At 44.7% G+C, this 20,239-nt stretch overlaps 2 protein-coding genes across 2 annotated transcripts; one reads left to right on the forward strand and one right to left on the reverse strand.

Moving 5' to 3' along the window:
* The first annotated feature begins 386 nt into the window (after positions 1 to 386).
* LOC119457793 (conserved oligomeric Golgi complex subunit 2) lies at positions 387 to 17,175 on the forward strand. Its single transcript, XM_037719507.2, has 16 exons — positions 387 to 549; positions 704 to 865; positions 957 to 1,022; positions 1,184 to 1,264; positions 3,022 to 3,104; positions 3,700 to 3,802; positions 4,644 to 4,823; positions 6,848 to 6,963; positions 7,656 to 7,922; positions 8,780 to 8,841; positions 9,514 to 9,824; positions 13,240 to 13,315; positions 13,475 to 13,620; positions 14,635 to 14,771; positions 15,379 to 15,547; positions 16,818 to 17,175. The coding sequence occupies exons 1-16, from the start codon at positions 472 to 474 to the stop codon at positions 16,908 to 16,910; spliced, it is 2,130 nt and encodes a 709-aa protein (XP_037575435.1). The 5' UTR covers positions 387 to 471; the 3' UTR covers positions 16,911 to 17,175.
* Positions 16,725 to 20,160, reverse strand: LOC119457797 (SAYSvFN domain-containing protein 1). Its single transcript, XM_037719527.2, has 2 exons — positions 19,873 to 20,160; positions 16,725 to 19,775 (listed from the first exon to the last, which is right to left on the reverse strand). The coding sequence occupies exons 1-2, from the start codon at positions 20,017 to 20,019 to the stop codon at positions 19,383 to 19,385; spliced, it is 540 nt and encodes a 179-aa protein (XP_037575455.1). The 5' UTR covers positions 20,020 to 20,160; the 3' UTR covers positions 16,725 to 19,382.
* Positions 20,161 to 20,239: the final 79 nt, after the last annotated feature.

Here is a 20,239-nt window from a genome sequence, read left to right on the forward strand (position 1 = left end):
GTGGGTACGTCGGTAGTGTTGTTTCCGAATATATTTAGTCGGCGGGCACGACTGCCAAAGGTCTGGAAGATAATCGGAGCGGTAAAGACGTTGATAATCCGTACTACTCGCTTTAACAGGCTGCTGATTACGGCCTGTCGGGACGTACTTTTTTGACGGGAGACTCCAAGTCGTCGAGATCGTCTGCATCCATGGCGGGGGTGCGTGCAAACAAGTTCGTTGCTAGGCAACATGTCTTACATTTAAGAAGTTTCTAATACATTGTGCAAGTGAACGCTTAAATTGGTACTTAACATCAAAATAAAAATAAAATTGCATTGCTTCAGGTGTGCTGAAACATAAAACGACAGCGGGCAGAATGTTTTGCTGTGGACCGGCTGAAACCGAATTCTGTCTGAGGTGGCAAGATGGCAGCTCTGGGCCGGGCAGTTTCGAGGTAGCCGATATTTTTTGCCGGTAAAGTGGGCGATCATGGAAGGCGTACTCGATGACAAGCTCTTACAAGAGCCAGCAGTTAACCTGTGCTTCCACAAAGATGTTTTCATGCGTGTAAGTACCCCTGTCGTCGTTATTTCTGACCCTGTCTTCGGGAATGGCTCTTGCGTCCTCAGCGGTTATTGCATTTTTGGTTTCGACGGCTGTCGAAGTACGCCGCCGCCGCCCCGGAAAAGTTGCGCAGCTGATTTAATTACTGTTGTTACAGGAGAACTTCTCCGTGGATACGTTTGTCAGCGAGCACAGGAAACGTGCCAGCTTAGAAAAGCTACGCGACGATCTCGTCGTACACCTCAAGTTTCTGCGATCGTCGATGATCAAGCTCATCAACAAGGATTACGCGGATTTCGTCAACTTGTCAGCAAATCTGGTGAGCGCCGACAGCTCTGCTTTATTGCCCGCATTTTGTGACGCGAGCCGTACTAATTACTTGTTATTTCGCGTCCGCGCTAAACGTTCAGGTTGGACTGGACAAATTCATCAAGAACATCTCCAAGCCGCTCGAAGACCTGAAGCAAGAAGTGAATGTACGTGTGATGCTTCCCTCTTTATTGGCAGGCCGTTGTTGACGTGAATGCACTGCTTATACGAGCCATAACTAGCCGTAACTAACAGCTTAAGTGAGACATTATGTAGATTTGTGTCGAGCTAAGTGCTTTAATAAAAGTTATGAAAAATGTGCCCCCAGGAAGCCAACGGCGCGTTCGAAGCAGCGCTGGCGCAAGCCAGGGCTGAACTTGCTGCCCGACGAGCTGTTCAAGAAAAAAAGGTAAATAACTTTGTTCGTGGCCGCCTGAAGTTTAGTTGCGGTATGTGTCAGGCTTTCATGTTTTGCTAAAGATATGCTCATGCTTGTAGCTAAAATGCTTAATTGGCAGCTAGTCGTGCGTGGTTGTTCTTGTATTCCATCATTATTAATCACGTCGAATATTATATTGGAAAGCTACGCAGCAGACGACATAGGGACAAAAAGCAAGAAAGGGAAGCGAAAATACAGGACAGTTTCTTTCTGTCGGTATACCTTCTGCAGTGCTTCTTCTCAGTCATGAACGCGAGCCATCTCCCTTAACATTTAGCTTTGATGTAAACATGTTGAAGTCGTGGTTTGGGATAATGTAACGATTCTAATCCAATCTTTTTCCTTTTCACATTTCATTATTGGTTAGAACAGCACATCGCCTATGTTATCAGCGAAATCGGCCAGTCATGAGTCGTGAATGATAAGTATGGGATATAGAATCAAAGAAAAGGGATCGTTCCGTTATACTGGCCATGTTTGTCTGTTGATCAAAGGTATGGCAACTTCTGATCACTGGAGGACTTGTAAGGCTCTTTAATTATGCATGGCAAAACTGCAGTGCCCACAAAGGACACATCTAGTTTACTAACAAGCACTGTTTGAAAACAGTGCTTGCTTGTAAACTGCCTGTGTTCTTCGTCTTTAGTGCGGGCTGCAGTTTTACTATGAATAATTACCAACTCGCCCATCTTTCAGTTCTTTAGCCTTTAACTGTGCTTGTGCTAAGCATATGCATGTTAGTGCATGGCATCAGGATTGTACTTATTCAAATTTGGAGGATAAGGAAGAAGCTGAGGAGCATAGAAAACGGGCAGTGGAATTAAAAATTATAGACATCACATTATGAGATGGGAAGACCGCTGTTTGGATTAGAGAGAAACATGGTGCAGTTTATATTGTAGTTGAGATTAAGAGAAAGAAGTGGAGCTTGACAGGATACATTTTGCATAGAGCTGATAGCTGATGGTCTGTTAGACTAACAGAATGGATACCAAGGGAAGGGAAATGCTGTTGAACATCGTAGAGGACAAGTTGGGTGTGAAGAGATGAGGAAATTTGCAGACATAAGATGGTGTCAGTTGATGAAAGATAAGCTGGGCTCTCATGACGGATGTGATCACGGATAAACCAGTCATGCGACATGTGACACACATCGGATCACTTCGCGGCAAGAATTCACACAACAGTGGAGAAAAACAGATGGCAATGGCTTAAGCACTGCTCTCTCTCATCAATGCATTGACGATAATGTAAACACGTTGGAACGCTGGGCGCATTCACTTGCAACAACCGAGCTAACAGCACGAGCTCCATGCCGGTTGCGTGTGTTTCAATTCAAAGAGTGACTTGGACTTGATTGAATATGGCGACCTCTAGACTAAGGCGTTTCGCCATCAGTATCTTGGCATTTCTTGCCGACAATCCCAGCGGTGATATGGCTCTCGACCGTATTGTGAATTCCTTTACAGGGACCTAGAGAGTGTAGCAAGAATGAGTGATGTATGATCCTGTGATGTGCAAGCTCAAATTGTGATTTGCTCCATCATGTCAATACATCTATAGGGGTAAGCGGAGATCAATTAGAGGTGCCTTCATCCTTCGGGGGACATAAAATAGGCATATGATGATAGCAATGGTGGTAACTAAAGCTTGGAGCTGTTGCATTGTCTACCTGAAGCTGTGCTTAAACGACCCTTTCCATGCTTTGTTTTTCGACCTTGATTCAGGCTTTACTGCAGCAGGCGATAGCCGTCTCCAAGAGTGTAGACAAGATTGAGCGTCTTCTACCATCTCCAGATCGCATGGACCGGTGAGAGATTTATGTGTAGAACCATTAATTTATTTCTCCGTGATGAAGTTCAAAGTGTTTGAAGGCAGCTTTAGTACCATTGCTGATTGTCAGCATGTTGTACACTTGAAATCGTGTGGGTTAATATATATAGTACCCCTTGTGTATGTATGGCTGTTACCACAGGAGGAACTCATGAGTCACCTGTAGTATGTGCACAGTGCCTATAGTGTCTACTAAGCCCTTAACTCTTTCGTTACCGCTAGAAATGTGCTCATTTTTGTTGGTTTTATATTTAAACACTTTATTTACACATGAAGGGGTTACTGCGCTAGCCATAAAACACATGACATTAGATAAGAAATTGTACAGATTAGCTTTACTTACAATGTTGTATCTTAAGAAAAAGTGTTCTGGGAATGGTTCTGCATGAAGTGGTGTAGTGTGTGGTGAATGAACATAGGAGGGTACCTCGTAGCAAAACAGTATGTACCAAGTTTGCCGTCAATGATGCCACAACGTGATCTTGCCACGTGGGGAACTAGTTTGAGGTACAGTGACACCAGCACGTTCACTGTGAACGGGCTTTGGACTAAGTTTCAGATTCTCTCAATAGGTGGACCAATGAGCAAGTGGAGCAGGTGGCCATTGAGGTGAACCAGGTCCTGTTCTACCTCAGCAAATGCAAGCAGGTCAAGCTGGCTGGAGCGCTGGCCGAGGTATGGAGTGCCAAAAAAATACCTATATTCTTCTTCTGTGTCTGTTCGTTTTTTTTTTATTTACTTATTTTCATACTCTCAGCAGGCTGACGAACAGGTATGTGCCTTTGTGGCTATCCTGAACATTATGGCATTAGAGATGGTTAGTGACAGATTCTGGGAGCTGCTTGCGGTCATTAGGGATTTTTAGTGCAAACGAGTCAGAGTAAATGTTGCTGTTTCATTAAAGCATGCCAATTTTTGGCTGCAATCAGCAGGAGATGCCACATACAATAACTGATGCAACGAGTCATCGTTGAAGCCTCCGAATAGAATGTTTTGTAAAAAATACATAACAAAGCACTGTTGAAGGTACCGCCGGTACAAAATGAGGCTGGATAAGCTGAGTGTTTGTTTCGTTGAAGGAACGCTAGTGTAACGGGAGTATGTAGTTAGAAATGTGATATGGCGTTCTGATAACTCAGGGAAAGGGAACAAATTTGAAGTAATAATTATAAAAGAAATTAACATTGCTCATTTTAATAGCTCTTCAAGATTGATGAATGATTCCTTTAAATGATTATGTGTTAGTGTCAAGCACACTTCGAGTACTGCCTTTGATTCCCACCAATTTCTTCTTCTTTCTGGTGTTTTACGTGCCAAAACCAGTTCTGAATTTCATTTCTGTTTGTTTTTCTGTCAAAGCTTTCCTAAAACCTTTTCCAATTTGTTCAGTAAGTTGACCTTGCTTATATAGCCACGCCCATTTGGGGTTCCTTGATTTGTCCGTTTACAGAGCATTAATGCTGTTCTACTTTTAGGCTACAACTGTCCATAATTTCCTGATCTATCTCTCTTACAGAGAGTGAATGCAGTGACTGAGCTGCTTCAACGGCACCTGGAGGACAGCTTCCTCCGCGGCCTCAAGATAGATAGCCAGGCTGAGCTCAGCTCTGTGCTGAGGATTTGTTCCACGCTCGATCGAGTGGAGGCCGTCGAGGAGCTCTTCCGCAAGCGCATCGTTACGCCTGCCCTAGACGAGGTGGGTGCACAGGCTTGGAGAGGTCACTGTCGAAGGTGTTTCCAAGATTTCCTTCATTTCGTAACCATTGAAAGGAAAATAAAAGAAGCTCATTTGCATGTCTCTTGAACTTGTGAATGTCTAACAATGGCTTTCTTCTGATATGGGCGCAAAAGCTCTAAGCTTTCCCTGCAGGAGATGCTGATAAGCACTGTCAAGCAATGTTTAGCCATTGTTAAGCACTATCTAGCAATGGGTAGTGTACTGAGGGACCGAGCACAGTGGCGGCAACCACATGCATTAAAAGAAAAGTAAGCAGACGTTATCGATTCCTCTGGCTCTGAACCACCATTCTATCAAGAATAACTTCTTCGTAACACACACATCATCCTCGTCCGCTACAGCATCGCTTGTTGTGGCCTCAGAAATACATGCACAGATGTCGCCACTCTCGGAGTCTGTGTAGGGTGCATGACCCTGTACATATTACCAAGCACGCAAGCTGCACAAAAAATTGAAGGACACTTTGTAAATTCCAAAGTGTGTTCGGCGAAAGCCTGTGCCCATTCGACTGACTACTGCCGCATGTGCATTCGCTCATTCTTCTTCTGGCGTTTGGTATCGGGGGAATCCACATTTTTGGGACGCTTCTCCGAACTTCTTGCCGTGGAATCATCACCGGGCCGCTTGGGAGCCATCCGACTAACTCAACTGCTGCAACGGGATGTCTGATGAAGAAGCGCTGCCGCGCGCACCGCTGCGCCATCAGGTGACTGCTGAGAGTGTGTAAGGGGGAGAGGCCACAGCTGTGGCGGCGCAACTGTTGCTATGCGCCGCTGTGACATCACATGATTGCTGAGAGAGTGTGAAGGGGAGAGGCCACAGCTGGCACCGTTCCAGGGCACAGACGGACGGTCGGACGCCGCGAGCGGTTTGCACATCCAGCTCCCGACTGCACATTGCTCCAGGAACATTAGTTGCAATCCCATTGGCGGGGGCAAAGTTCTGCTTTTCTCCACTTTGTAGTGAGGGTGAAGGCAAAGACGAGCCGGTGGCCTGACAGCAACACAATTTCGGCAACCGTTGTCATCAGCACAGTGGAAAGAGTGAATTGATAGACACGTCAAATTGTTTCCTGCCTCTAATTGCCGTCACAGTAAAATTGAAAGTCTGAAATCTACTCAAGCTTGTTTTGAACAACACAGTAACATTTTTATAGGGTGCTGTCCGAGAACACAAAGTGCAGGCTGGCCAAAATGTTCCAGTAGGTCGCAGATTTTGGGCAGAGCGTGACACCGCTACCAACTTGCCCTACTGGAAGCCTGGGTTTCGTTAGTTACACACTTATGCAGCAGCAGGCACAACAGCGCAGCTGGACGTTTTCTTCGTCAAGGAGGATGAACACTTCACAAAGTGCGCACTTACCCACACCTTTATCTCAGTCAAATGAGCATCAAAATCGGGTATCATTGGTGAAGTGAGATTACTGAGACGAGGATAAACCAGTGTGAACATTCAGGAGAGAATCCACCCACAATACACCTGCGCCACCTGTGTGTCCTGTGTACATTTTTGGTGTGTTTGGCACTCGCCTAAATACAAGTACAGACACATTTATTGTTCACTTATGTTTAGGTGCCAGTGGACAAAATTAACCTGGAGCCTTCCTCTGGCTGTAGCCCTAGTTAATTTTGCAGCTTTGGGACGAAAGACCCGGCAATTGATTAGCCTAGTGCACACAATGAAAACTAACTCACTTTTTTTTCCCAGTTTATTTGATTCATAAGAAACTTGCATGAATGTGCAGGAGGTCCCAGAGTGTAAAGCTGAAAGGGAACCGCCTGACCTGACGTAACGAAACTAACAAACTAAGTTTAATCGGGTGTTCCACTTCCCATACTGGAGGCATCATCAGTGTATGCCAGTGCGCACATTAATGTGTGAAGTTGTCCCGGCTTTTGGAACATCTTTTTATTGTGTTTACATACGGTGTTTTCTCACTCTGTTGATCTCACCATTGACCTGTTGTTTATTTCTTGTGCCAGATGGTGACTGAGAAAGTGGTTCAGGAGGTTGGCCTGGATGGCATCTACAACCAGGTCATGATGTTTCTCAGCACCAGGTGCCAAACGCTTCTCGACCTCACCCTCGGGGCTCCCAGGTGCGTGGTCCTCTTACCTCCCTTGCTTCTATATTTATTTCAGTTTTGCATAGTTCAGCACTGTGCCCCGTCATCCCACTGCTGAGCACGATGGTTGCAGGTTTGGTTACTAACCTCACATAGACGAAGCTAGAATGCGAAGGACGCTCAAGTACTTATACTTGGGTGCACATAGAAGACGAGCTGCAACGTAATTTCGGGCCGCATAAAATGTTTTAATTTCAGATAGTGTAGACATAGAACTGCCTCCGTGCACAATATTTTTTTGCTTGATATGTGAATACTTCCATCACGAAAAGTTTGGAAATATACTTCTTGTTACTAAAATTAAAAAAAAAAAATTCTACTGCTTGCCAGAAATGGTGCAAGAACCGGAACGTTGAGAACAAGCATGATGCCTGGGCATGACCTTTGAGATTGGGTGGCACCCGTAATGCGCTGAAGATCTTGGAGGCTATGGTTTGGGAGCTGCCATCTTTCGCGACCACTTGTTCGTTGTGTCTTCTCATATGCTCTTGTTTGTTGAGGTGTCTCATGTGCTCTCCATAATCTAATTTTAGTTCTACAGTGATAAGGTCAATTAAGTACCTGAAATTAAGTATTTGATTTCTCCCGAATATTCTGGTGGACCCAAAACCCGCTTCTAATCATTGGAACTTGACCGCCTGCTTCTCATCACAATTTGTGCGCAGTGTCACAGAGTCGAACGCAAGCGGGTACGCTTTCCTGGAGAGGGCGATTTTGCCAGCGCTGGTGTCGATGCTGGAGGAGCGACTGCCATGGGTGTTCAACGCGGGCGACCCCGAGTCCTTTCAGCGGCGTTTCTCGGCCAGCCTCGCATTCCTTGAGCGCCTCGAACGCCTCTGCCACAACGTCTCTCAGGTGGAGAGCCTGCGTGCGCAGCCGTGCTACATGCATTTCATGTCCAAGTGGAACCTCGCAATCTACTTCCAGATAAGGTGCGGGCAATGAGATAATCTTAGCGCATGTGAGACGTTACCGTACGTGCAATCACTGCAAGGCCACTGCCTGTGTTTCTCGAGGAGGGGGCATCCTTGCGCAACTTCTGAACCTGTGCTTCCAAGTCAACTCAAGCCCACGTAGTTCCCGTTTCCCTGTTTGCAAAAATTGTCTGAATGCATATACAGTCATCTTATTGATTCTACCTCCTCAAGAGAAGCAACATTAATTTGTATGACCCAAAATGTGAATATAAATGGAAGTTAACCAGCTTTCTGGTACTTTCCGGTGAAGTCATATCAGATAAAATGTTGAATTGACCAATTTTGAATTTATGTAATTCAGCTTTAGTGGCTCATCATCAGAATGTATGAAAGCAGTGTGCGAACAGAGTTTGGTACATTTGAACTGAAATACAAGAAGGGGCATGGACACAAGAACTGATATGAGCATAAGAAAGAATGGTGCATTCATTCTTGTTGTTTGCATCTCTTGCATGTCCATGTAAATTTTTCGCCTGTTTCATTTCTATGAATTCTGTAATATCAAACATGAATTGTAAAGTCCATGACCTCACTGTGATGTCATCAATGCTTTGGTATGGGCAGAAAGTTTAAACGAGAAGCTGGACCTTTATTTTCTCTGCCAGTTGCCAGCTTTTCTTCGCCATGGGATCACAAATATACTTTAGAGTGAATAGCCTGCAAGTTTAACTGACCTAATGTTTTGCTTTAGTGTGCCTTAAAGCAAATAATTGTGATTAGTGCACTTACCATTCTTGACGTCATCGTTAAACCTGACCATACTTTGAACAGAGGTGATTGACATTTTCTCTTACTGACCTTTTTCACAACAGATTTCAGGAGATAGCCTGCCAGCTGGAAGCTGCCATAACTCAACCCTCACAGCGTAGCAAAGGTGAGTGCAAATTGTGGGCCTCATAAGGTTAATGCCACGATAGCTGCTGTCCAGTCAGTTGTTTATTCGCTTGGTTAATTGACTTTAATCAGTCCAGTGTGCCGGTTTGCATTAACCCTGTAATGCCCAACATATCATGCATGTATAATATGCTGAGTATGATGACACCAAATTTTTATTTAAGCATGGGAAACTTTACATATAACCTGTAGTTAGCCTTTCTCATATGCTGGAGTGAATTTCCTGTTGTGCATAGTTCTGCAAACCAATTACTAAAATTAATTATACACCAATTAAGTTCTAACAAAAAGCATCTCATTGTTTGTTTCATACAAATCTGCTCCCAGTGGCCAGAAATAAAGATGAAGTTCAAATTTTTCTTGACATGGAATTGCGTTTGGGCATTACAGGGTTACAAGAGGACATGCATTCAAACCATTTGCCACCATCGTGTCGCTGCATTTTATTTCTATTCTGCAATACTGGTCATATACGTCATGTAAATGTCAGGTTGCCCCGATCAACTAGCACCTGCAAAACATTTAGTTACACAAAACAAGTGGCACTAGTTACCACAACTCTAGCTAATGTTTCTCGTTGTTGTCCAGTGGTGTCACTGTCACTCACTGCTGGTTGTGTCGGATCTCTGACAACCGTCCTCGAAACGTGCAGGTGACGAGTTCTTGCTTCTGTGTCACGAGGCACTGTGGGATGCACTGCGCCGCTGCTGGGATGAGGACGTCTTTCTCCCGCCTCTGTCGCACCGGTTTTGGAAGCTGACTCTGCAGCTTTTGGCTCGCCACCGGGGCTGGCTGCAGCAGTACGTGACCCGGTCGGCTGTCGGAGAGGAAGTGACTTCGGCACCCGAGGCTGGAGACAGTGAAGATGGTGGGAGCTCTGACGCATCAGTTGACCTCGCAAACCCACACGGCCCTGTCCTTTTCGTGATGCTTCACTGCGATGTGCGGAGCGTTGCCTGTAAGGTGAGCCACGCTGGTGTTGTTTTCATGACACTTGCACATCATATGCATTCAAGCATAACGTGAGATGTGTTAATCTACGTGAAAATACCACGAAACCTGCCACATCACACTGATGTCATCGGTGCCATGGTATGGATGTGAAAGTAAAGAAAAAAAGAGAGAGAAAAGAAAGAAGAAAAAAAAAAGTAAATTCGGCTGTCATTTTCTATGTTATAGCCAAACTTCTCTCGTGTAGAAATTGCAGGAATGCTTCACTTTCTCACATCCCCTGATGTTTGTATTCTCCACATGGACTTTGCATCTCCTGACGTTTTTGACTTACGCGCTCAACACACACGTGATAATTGGAGGCAGTGTCTTAGTTAGGTAGCCAGGATTAGAAATGGCACTATAGTATGCAGTATTGAAGGCAGTCTACCAGTGAAAACTGATTTATCGTTTCTATTCAATCTATTCAGTGTTGCAAAGTTTTGATGCCGAATGTGTGGGGGTCCTAAAGGACAGACTTTAAGGCGCTCGTCTTAAAAATGTTGTTTGAAAGCGCTTAGTTGCCTGCAGGTTGTATATGCAGCAACTTGATCCACTAAGGGTGTACTTGTAAAAAATGTGGCATCCCCTACAAAATGTCTCTGGTGAAGTGTAACAGTCTTTGAACTGAAGAACATTGCTTACGGCCCCTGCCTAATGTTGCTGTGGCTTAAGTAATAGTAGTGTACTGAGATTGCGAGCCTATGTGGCACCTTTGCATTTCTGACCAAAGAAGTACTAGTTCGCGACTACCACATCACGACAACTAATAAAGAAGCCAAGGAAAACGTAGGGGAAATTAGCCGTGGTTCTTAGTTCAAATGTATCCTGCAATGATAACAGAAAGGGAAATGAAAGTGGATAAAAAAAACAACTTGCTACCAATGGGAGCCAAACCCACGTCTCCTGCATTACGCATGCAACGCTCTACCAATTGAGCTATGGTGACAGGCTGTTCACATACTACGTGACACCTGCAGTGAACAAGGACGTGCCACTGTCGTGGCCACGAGTGGAGTTGGCTAACGCTGCCAAGGTCAGATCTTGTACACATGCAGAAATACCCAAGAATGCGGACGGAGAACAGCAGTTGCGCCGTAATGTAGATGTGGGTTTGGCTTCCATTGGCAGGAAGTTGTTTTGTCGTCTGGATTAATTTCCCTTTACTTTATCATTTCTACATTTCAAATAAAACCACAGGTAATCCTCCCTATGCTTTCCTTGGCTTCATGAGGTGGTGTCCAATAAAAAAAAAAAAAGCCCATTAATTCCCCCTCATCTTGTTGATTGGTTTATGATTACTGCAACCATGTTTTTGTTATGTGTTCATATTTTACTGTTTAGTAGTTCAACAGTGTAAGATCATCCAATGTAAGGCAAAATCATCCAGTGTAAGGCAAGGTAATGCTTCTTCAATAATAGTCACGCAGAAGGAAAGGCTACGGGTTTTATGAATGAATGCAGAAATTGCAAGCTGCACATGCTCATTTCTTTTTTCTTCATTTTTGTATTGGGAAAAATATTTCTATTGGTTGCAGTAGAATCCTGGTTTCTACTGGTTAGCATGTGACCTATGTTGATGCGTAAGACATTCTTATGAGAACAGATATACAGTAAAAGCTCGATGATACGATCACGGCTAATACGAATTTCCGGATGATACGAATTTTTCTGTGGTCCCGGCCGAGCCCCATTACTTTGCAACGTGCTAGAGAACGGTTGTTACGAATAAACGCCGCCCCACCGACGGCCGCGAAAGAGAACAGCGCGCAGTCACGCGCTTTCTCTCTTCCTCTTTTGGTGCGGAGGCGCGGCACCGGACGGCGCGGACTCCGCGACTGGGCGCGACGAATTTGAAGCAGTGGCGCTTTTGGTGATTTTGTACTTTGCCTCCTTTTCTGCAAGCCGTCAGATGGAGTGGCTGCTGCGCTTCGGGCCGCGTTCTTCGTGTTTGCGCCATTTTGCCTAGTCGCAGCGAGCTATGTCTCGCAAGCGGAAAGCACTCTCCTTTAAAGAGAAATTAGACATTCTTCGAAAGGTCGATGAGGATCCCAAGAGGAAGCCGACGGAGTTGGCTAAGGAGCTAGGCCTCGCAACGTCAACACTGAGCACAATGTTTGCACAGCGAGACTATCATGAAAAACGTGCTTTCGTTCAACGTCAACGCGAAGCAAGCGAATTAGAACACGCTTATTTCGAACATACCGCGCACCGACAATGCTCTTAGCAGCGCGCCAAATCACGCGGCGGCGCCTCCGACCGGCATTGCTCCGACACCGCCATAGAGCAAAAGCTCAGGAGAGACCCCTCAATGCCGCGCGCGAAGGAACGGGAAAAAAAAAGAACCCGCGGCGGAAATTTCCTTCTCTCTCAAATTGCAAGGTCGCCGTTTCTGCATCGCGCCGGAACAAGCGTGTACGTGCCGACTAGAGTGTTCTAGACACTCAGTCTAGAACACTCTAGTATTTTAGCACACTAGTGCCGACGTCTCAGCCACGCGGATAAAATGGCAGTGAACCCTTCTCCTCTATTTTCTAGTCACATGTTGACCTTGCATGCTGCGGCAGCAGCGCAGAGGAAAGCAGCGGCGGAGGCACAGTCGGGCCAACAAAACTGCCACGCCCGCAAACGCTCGCTTCCCGATAATGGCAGAAAACGAAACTTCAGGGGGCGGCTAAAATAAGCTGGCGCCAGCACGGCGGCAGGCGCGCACGGAGATGTGCGCACGGAGTCAAAGGTGAGAGAGCTACGAGGGAGTTGAGAGGGAGGGCGAGGGGTGCCACCGAAGCGGCAGAGTTGACGCGGCCAAATCCGCTTCCCTGCCGCCCTCCTCCCTCACCTTCGACGGTCTCCGCGCGCACCCGTGTGCCGGCGCCGCCCACTCGCTCCCTGAAGCTTCGTTGTCTGTCGTTATCGGGAAGCGACCGTTAGCCGGCGTGGGCAGTTTCGTGGCCCGCACTTGCTATGCGCTTGCGCGCCGCGATATTTCACGACTCGCACCGTTCGTGCATCGTGCTATGGTGCACGAATACTTCAAAAATACGTCCTTTTAATTCGAACAAGTTTTCGGGCCCCTTCGAGTTCGAATTATCGAGATTCGACTGTAGTTTTAATTGTGTTTCGATGATACGAATTTCGGCTAATACGAATTTTTTTCGTGACCCCGTGAGATTCGTATCATCGAGCTTTTACTGTACTTATCAGGAAGCACACATACGCACCATATGCGGGTGCTGGTGGGCCGTGTGTTTCTTTGCATGTTTCGTTTTTGTGAAGCTCTTTGCTGGCTCTGTGGCCGTTGCAGGTCTCTGCATAATCAATGTATACAAACATGATAGCAGATGCGATTGTCTGAAAAACCAGTCTCTTGTTTCTTCTGCTGATGCAGTTGGGATCTCTCCTTACTGACACAGTCGAACCAAGACTGCAGCAGACTGGCTTCACGGAATTTCACCTTCTGAAAGGTATGGGCACTGTACAGACATACTGTCTGTGTTGTTATTTAAACATTGTGGGCTTTGTATATACGTAATGCACAGTTTGTCCTTGCCTGCTTCGTGCCTTCTGGATTTTGGTAAAAAAAAGCATGTCTACCTTGTTCTTCAAAAAACACATTTCCACAGAGGGCCTGGATGAGTGTTCACAGCTTCTCGTGAACCTGAGTCCCAGCATTTCTGCCCGATTGGTATCTGACATCACCAAGGCCTGCTGTGTCCAGCTCAAAATGGTGCCTGACATTCCACGCCTCTACCGTAGGACAAATCGAGAGGTTAGCGAGAAATTCTATTGTTTTCTTTTTAATTGAGCGCTTGCCAGGAGGGTTCACTGGCTGTGGCATTGCTCTGCTGAGCATGGGAGTCGTGGGCTCGATTTCTGGCTATTTTACTCCCTCCCTCACTCTCTTGAGCACAGAACTTGTGAATGTAACCATTATTACAGAACAGAATCTAACACATACTCAATTGAAGGCTTTTGATTTAAGAAAATCTCAAAATATTCATCTAGTGGTAAGTGCAAATAGGTGCGTATATTTGGGATGAAAAAGAGAAAACCACAAAGCATGTGGGCCCCGTGCCAAGAGATGATTTAGGTGAAACATTGCAGTTGATTTTAGCCTTAGGTGATGTTAGCAAGTTGGCATTCCTTTTTATTTCTTTTGTTTTTTCATCTCCCTTGCGAATTGTGAGTTACTAATTGGCTTGCACTTTAGTCCACCTTTTTGTATTCTTAGTGTGCAAGTAATGTGCAGCCCTTGTGACTGTAAAATACCGTGCAATCTCGTTGATACAATCTTCATGGGAACCGGAAAATAAAACGTACCATCCGAAAATCATATTATCCGAAATACATTGTTCCTATAAGACACTGGCTGTGAAATGAACAAAAAAATGTATGATCTCGAAAAACTTATTATGCAGAATCGTATCAACGAGATTCCACTGTACTAAACTTCCGAATCTCTTGGAATAAGCAAGTATAATTGCAGACCTACAACTTTTCTCACACAAACAATGAATTCACTGCCTTCTCGGTTGTGATGTAAAGATTTAATAACATTTTTGAGATATTTAATCAATTTTAATATACATTTTAGCTTATATGGTCAGACAGGTACTTTCTCTCTCTTTTTTTCTTGTAGTGTCTACCAGTGGCCACAAAAGCAGTGACTTTTGAAAGCCATATACATTATTTTCTTTTAAGGTTATCGAATGTTGCTGCTATCTTTAATCAAGTATCCTAATTTTTACTTTATTTTTTTTTTGTTGTGGTTGCTTCTCTGTAGGTACCATCAAAGCCATCCAGCTATGTCCAGCAAATCCTTTTACCACTAGCAACGTTAAAGGACCTGAGCAGCCAGAATCCAAATCTGAATTGGGACCTTGATTGGACTGCGTCAGTGCTTGAAGAGGTCACGAAACAGTGAGCACTATTCTTAATCTGACCTAGGATATGTTTAATGCGTGAGACATGCAATATCTCAGCAGTATTGTTTGACCATTTATGTCCATTATTTTACAGACATAGGTAATTTGAGATCACTGGGAGATGTTCAGTACTGTGCTTAGGGGGGGGGGGGGTTAGCTAGGTCTCTGGCCTCTGGTATATACAGACATTTTTAAAACTGCATTAAAATTGTTTCGCTTATTTGTGATAAAGAATACATTGCAATCAAAAAAGCTGAGTAGGAAGTGAAAATTTTTTTTTTTAATTTCAAGAAAAAAAAGAAACAAAAATTTGCATTAGTTTATAAGACGCGCCGACGAAAAATCCAGAAATAAAACGCAACATATACATTGGAAAATACGGTATATGTTGATACTCTGCAGTGTAATTTCCTAGATAACTTTTAGTGACAATAAAAATCATATGTATTCAGGCTGCCAGAAAATTCTGGTTTTTCCGTGGGCAGGAAATAGTTAACCCCTCCAGCTCTTATTCCTTTGTAACATGAGACAAAAAAAAAATTTTTTTACTTCTGAGAGTTTTTTGCGTCTCAGACAGTGAAATTGCTTGGCATTATCGTTAGATACATGACGGTGACCAAGGACGTGCTTGTGTCAGTGAAGAAAATGGAAGACAGTCTGAAGAGACTAAAGCGAGCTCGTGACAGAACGCCATTGCCAGAAGGGGCTGCCTCGGACGACGACAAGATCCGCCTCCAGCTCTACATTGACGTTGAGCATTTTGGCATCAAGGTGAGCTCTTGCATCTGGGGCTCTATGGACTGTGATTTTGGTGAAGTAACGCTCTTGGGGAAAAAAAAGGCGTTCACACAAGCATGAATGATGAGGACGTGATCAATCATGTTTGTGTAAACGTCTTTTTCCAAGTGCGCTGTTTCACCAAAATCATGGATCACCAGCTAGCCCGTCAGTACCCATTAACTATGAACTGTGTTGTTTCTTAGCTTACTGAACAATGGACTTCTGTCGCTGGTTTGAAGCTTTGCACTATATATCTGCTAAAATTATTCTGGCAATAGTTTCCTGTGGATGTTGGCATGGATGTTAACAAAAGTATTGGTGGAGGTGTAGTACTAGTTCTTCAGCATATAATAGAAGCTTGTCCTTACACGTATTGCAGTTAAAGAAATACTGGGTTACTGAATATGTGGATAACAGTAACATACTAGTAGAGCCGCCTTGTGATGCTTTGTTCAACCACAATCTATTAGAGACATTCTTATGTTACATAAATGTTCGCATTGAAGACCAAGAAAACTGGGTGTTAGCAATTATGTTGCTACCAAAGCTTTACACCAGCAGCTGGCTGTAATGTGGTTGGTCACTGCAATAATAGGCTGTGTGTCCTCTCTGATTAAACTCTCTGCCACCAGCTGAACTGCTCATATATCTACATCTCTGATAACCTGGTATTCTACAAATGATAATGTGTAGAACATGGTAAAATTCTCTAACAGCGCATATCTGCAAATGACAGATCAGCAAAAAAAGGGTGGTGTACTTTTTTGTTAGTCTATAATTAATTGATGCAGAAACAATGCATAAGGAAGACAAAAAAATGTAATGCACGGCAATTTTATTCAGATACTCCTATCCTGGCTTTCCATTTAAAAACACCTGTATTTAATTTCATGCCTATTTAACACTACTTTATCAATCACTACTTTTTTTGTGTGAGTGTTCACTAGTTGAGCAAGAGTTCACAAGTTCAGGACCTGCCAAAGCCAACTGTTATGAGTCAACGGCAAAAATATTGTCGATATTTAGAAAGTGTAGATACATAAAGCAGCCTGCTTGCAAAATTTTACATTTTAAATGTGAGTGGATGCATCATGAAACACTAGAAAAATGTGAAGTTCTTGATACAGAAATGGGAAAAAAAGAAAGTCTTGATGAAGGTTTGACTTAGTAAAATTTATTTTCTAATGTAAAAATTAACTGGTATTATAGTGAAGACATCTTAGTATTGCTGATGACAAGGCTGTTTTATTTATTTGAACAGATGGAGGAACTCGGCACCCCAAAATCAAAAGTTCCAAGCTACGGAGCTCTTGTGGAGATAGTGGAAGCGGCGAGAAGTTCCCCGAGCTTGTGACAGCCGTGAAGTGAAAATCCGGTGCCTTGCCGCTGGAGTAACTGCCAGAAAAACAGCCAGCAGGCAACATAACAATCTAGGGTGTCTTTCCTAGAAAGGCTTGTAAATAGTACTGATTGATGGGGCTGTACATACATCTCTGTAATATACTGTAGCTGGCGTGCTGCTGAGCAGCTTTTTTTTTTGCATCACATTGCATCCAGTCGTGTCACTGGGCACTGTTTGCCTATGCATACAAAAATAAAGTCAAAGTTGGAAAGCTGTGTGACTAGCATTTGGGATCTTTTACTTATTGCGTACAGCTTACTGCCAAATGAGTCGATAATGCTCCAATTCGTTTGCACTCGGCAGGTTCGGCTCGGAGGCGGCATTTCGCAATGAGTTTCCTCTGTCATGCTCAGATGCAGTATTTACCTGTTTCGTCCAGAAGAAATTAAAAAATATGGTATGGCTCACAGTTAAAGGGACCATTAGATCAGTATTTTGGGACAGATTACAGGTCAGTTTTGACATGAAAGCCTTGGTAAGAATGTCGGTGTTTATGGGTAACAATAAGTTAGGAAAGACATGTGTCGCAGCACAGAGAAAGACCAGTTGAACTGCAAGAAATGACCTGACGGTGTTGTCAAGCATACAAACAGTTTGACAGAATGGTGTAGTTTACAATGTTCCTTCTAGCTGCGGTCACTTTTACGTAGGCCAGCCGTTACATCTATCAGCTTAATGGAGCATAAATGTTAGTTGACCGGTGGAACACCGTCTAACCTTTTGTTACACTGTTGTGATTGAAAGTGTACTAAAAAATTTGAAAAATAGCATAGTTCTGTTCAGCCATAAGATCTAAGTGTGGCTCATGGTTGAGGCAAGGCATATTATTAATACCGGTAGCATGTGCATAAGTCAGCCCTCGATTATCTTGCACAAAGAGGAATTGTCATGCCCAAACAGTTATCTTTCATGAGTGGCTGCATGTGCCCAAGACTGTCGGTCAGTGCCGCCTTCCCTTGAGCACGCGCAGATGAGGTTGGTGTCATCCTTCCTTTTACAGCGAAGCTGTCTGTGGCTAGGGTTCCATGCATTTTTCGTGTCCGTCAATAAATCTGCGTGTGCAAAAACTCAACTCCCGAATTTGACGCAAAATCGCTTCATTCTATGCAAAAGCTTATACGTCGCGTCACTTGGATATGCATTTCCAGTAGATTAGTTATCAATAGGCACCGTTTTCAAGATCAGTAGACTCTCGGGTAGATAATAAGGGTTTCTCAAAGATTTGCCGCTGTGCGACCCACGTCAGCCATGTGTACGCTCGCACCGCCCTCTCTATGTTGTCGTTCCAAGCGCTTGCTTGCCTAGTTTACTTCCGCCGGGCGGCGGTCCCATCGCGTGTGTCTAGTTTCCTCCGGCTCCCCGAGGTGACGGTGGTCGTCCACGCAAATGTATGCCGCCAATCAAGACCGCTGAGCAAAATAAAAGTGTGTGTGCGTCTTTCTTCATGATAACCGTGATCACGCTCAAGAGAGAAATAAAATTTGCTCATACCTTTGATCTAAATGCTGTGTCAAGTCTATGTTGTGCGCTAAACTGCTTCACTGGTAATCAACCTTCACAGCAGTGGTATGGCGCATGATTTTTGCCACTGAGCAGCATTTCTCCTTATAGTCGGCATTTGTTGGTGTCAGCACTTGATGCTTGTGTTTTGTGTCTGCACGCCTGCCTTCAGTAACATGAATTTTATTTACTTTGTTATAGCTGATAATTAGCTATATATGTGTTTTTCATATCGCGGTTCAACTTTACGGGGTTGTTCCCTTAAACAGTGTACCGCGCTGTACATGACAATGCAGCGATGACGGATACGATGCAAGTTTTGTCAATGGAACGAATGATGGCACTGTCCACCCAGAGAGCAAAACCACTATGCAAATTTTGCCTTCTTCACAGACTGCACATTGTCCTCCAACATTTGATGATGCCATTCTTCGTTTCACTGAGAAGGTTACTTTTTTTTTGGTCTGACATTGCCACAGATGACGTGTGCACTTCTGACTTATTCTGGACAAAACTGGCAAGTACCTGTTGACACATTCTAATAACAAGGGGGGGGGGGGGGGTTAACTCATTGCATTCAGTAAGTGTTGTGGGTCAGGGACACAAAGCATTTCCTTACTATTTGTACTGCACTGGTTACAACATTGCCACAAATTTCATCAAAGATTAAGAACAGATTCTGCTATTTTTCAAATAAGGCAAAGCGGCACTGTCTGCATAGCACAAACCACACTTCTACGCACTGATCCATTAAAAAGAAAAAAAACAAACGGTTTAGCTTGTTGCAACAAAATGCTGGATGGACACTTGCTAAACGTTGCTGCAATTGAAAGTTAGGATGAACACGCGTAAGCACGTTCAAACACCGCTCATGTAAACGAGAAAACGAGCCCCACGTCTTTGCTGCCCGCACAGTCACTGTCATCAGTGCATGGGTAGCACGCCGAATGTCAACTGCCGCTCCAAATCCTGCGCCGTCAGCGAGCCGTCGATGGCCTCCACGTTCGGGTTGAACACGGAATAGGCGCTCAGCTCCCCGCGCAACCGAGGCCTCTTGCGGAAGTTCGTGAACATCACGTAGAACACACTGAGCACGAAAAACACGGCGCCGAATTCCAGCACCACGAACAACGTCATCAACAGGCACCACAGCGTCAACTTGGCCACGAACGTCGCCACGTCGAGAGTCGTCCAGCGACCACAGGCCGCCTCGTCCACTACTGGTTCGTCGGTAACCATTATGCGGGTAGACGGCGGCGGAGTCATGGTTGTTTGAATCGGTTCGCGTCTCTTGCGAAGCTTTGTCAATGCGTCCGGCTGAAAAAAAAATTGAAAAATAAATAAAGGAAAATGGCCAAACGAGCTAGGGACAGCTAGCTGCCAACTCTGCGGCAGCAATCAGACAGAACCTCACCTTAGCATCACTGTCAGTATCGTTGCTTTCGCTCTGAGACCCCGAATTCACGCGGACAGGCTGTTCAAGCTGTTTCTCAGTGGTGGCCTGCTGTTTAACCTTGAACTGTGCGCGAAATTTAGCGAGCTCTTCCTCCATACGTTCCATTTTCCCGACTTTTTCATGCTGGCAGCTTGTTCGATGATGCCATGTCGGCTGCTCAGCTGTCGCCGTCACAGCGTTGCCGATCGTCGCTCCGTTCGCCTCCTTTTCCAGTCGAAGTGATGTATCTTCTCGCACATATCGGTCCCAACTTTTTGTCGGCGTTCGCGTGGAATAACCGTCGCGTAACTAAACAGTTGTCTCGTGCAGTTTTCTCGCAATATTC

This window comes from Dermacentor silvarum, chromosome 7, assembly GCF_013339745.2.
Source record: "Dermacentor silvarum isolate Dsil-2018 chromosome 7, BIME_Dsil_1.4, whole genome shotgun sequence".
In the NCBI taxonomy this organism is placed as follows: Eukaryota; Metazoa; Arthropoda; class Arachnida; order Ixodida; family Ixodidae; genus Dermacentor; species Dermacentor silvarum.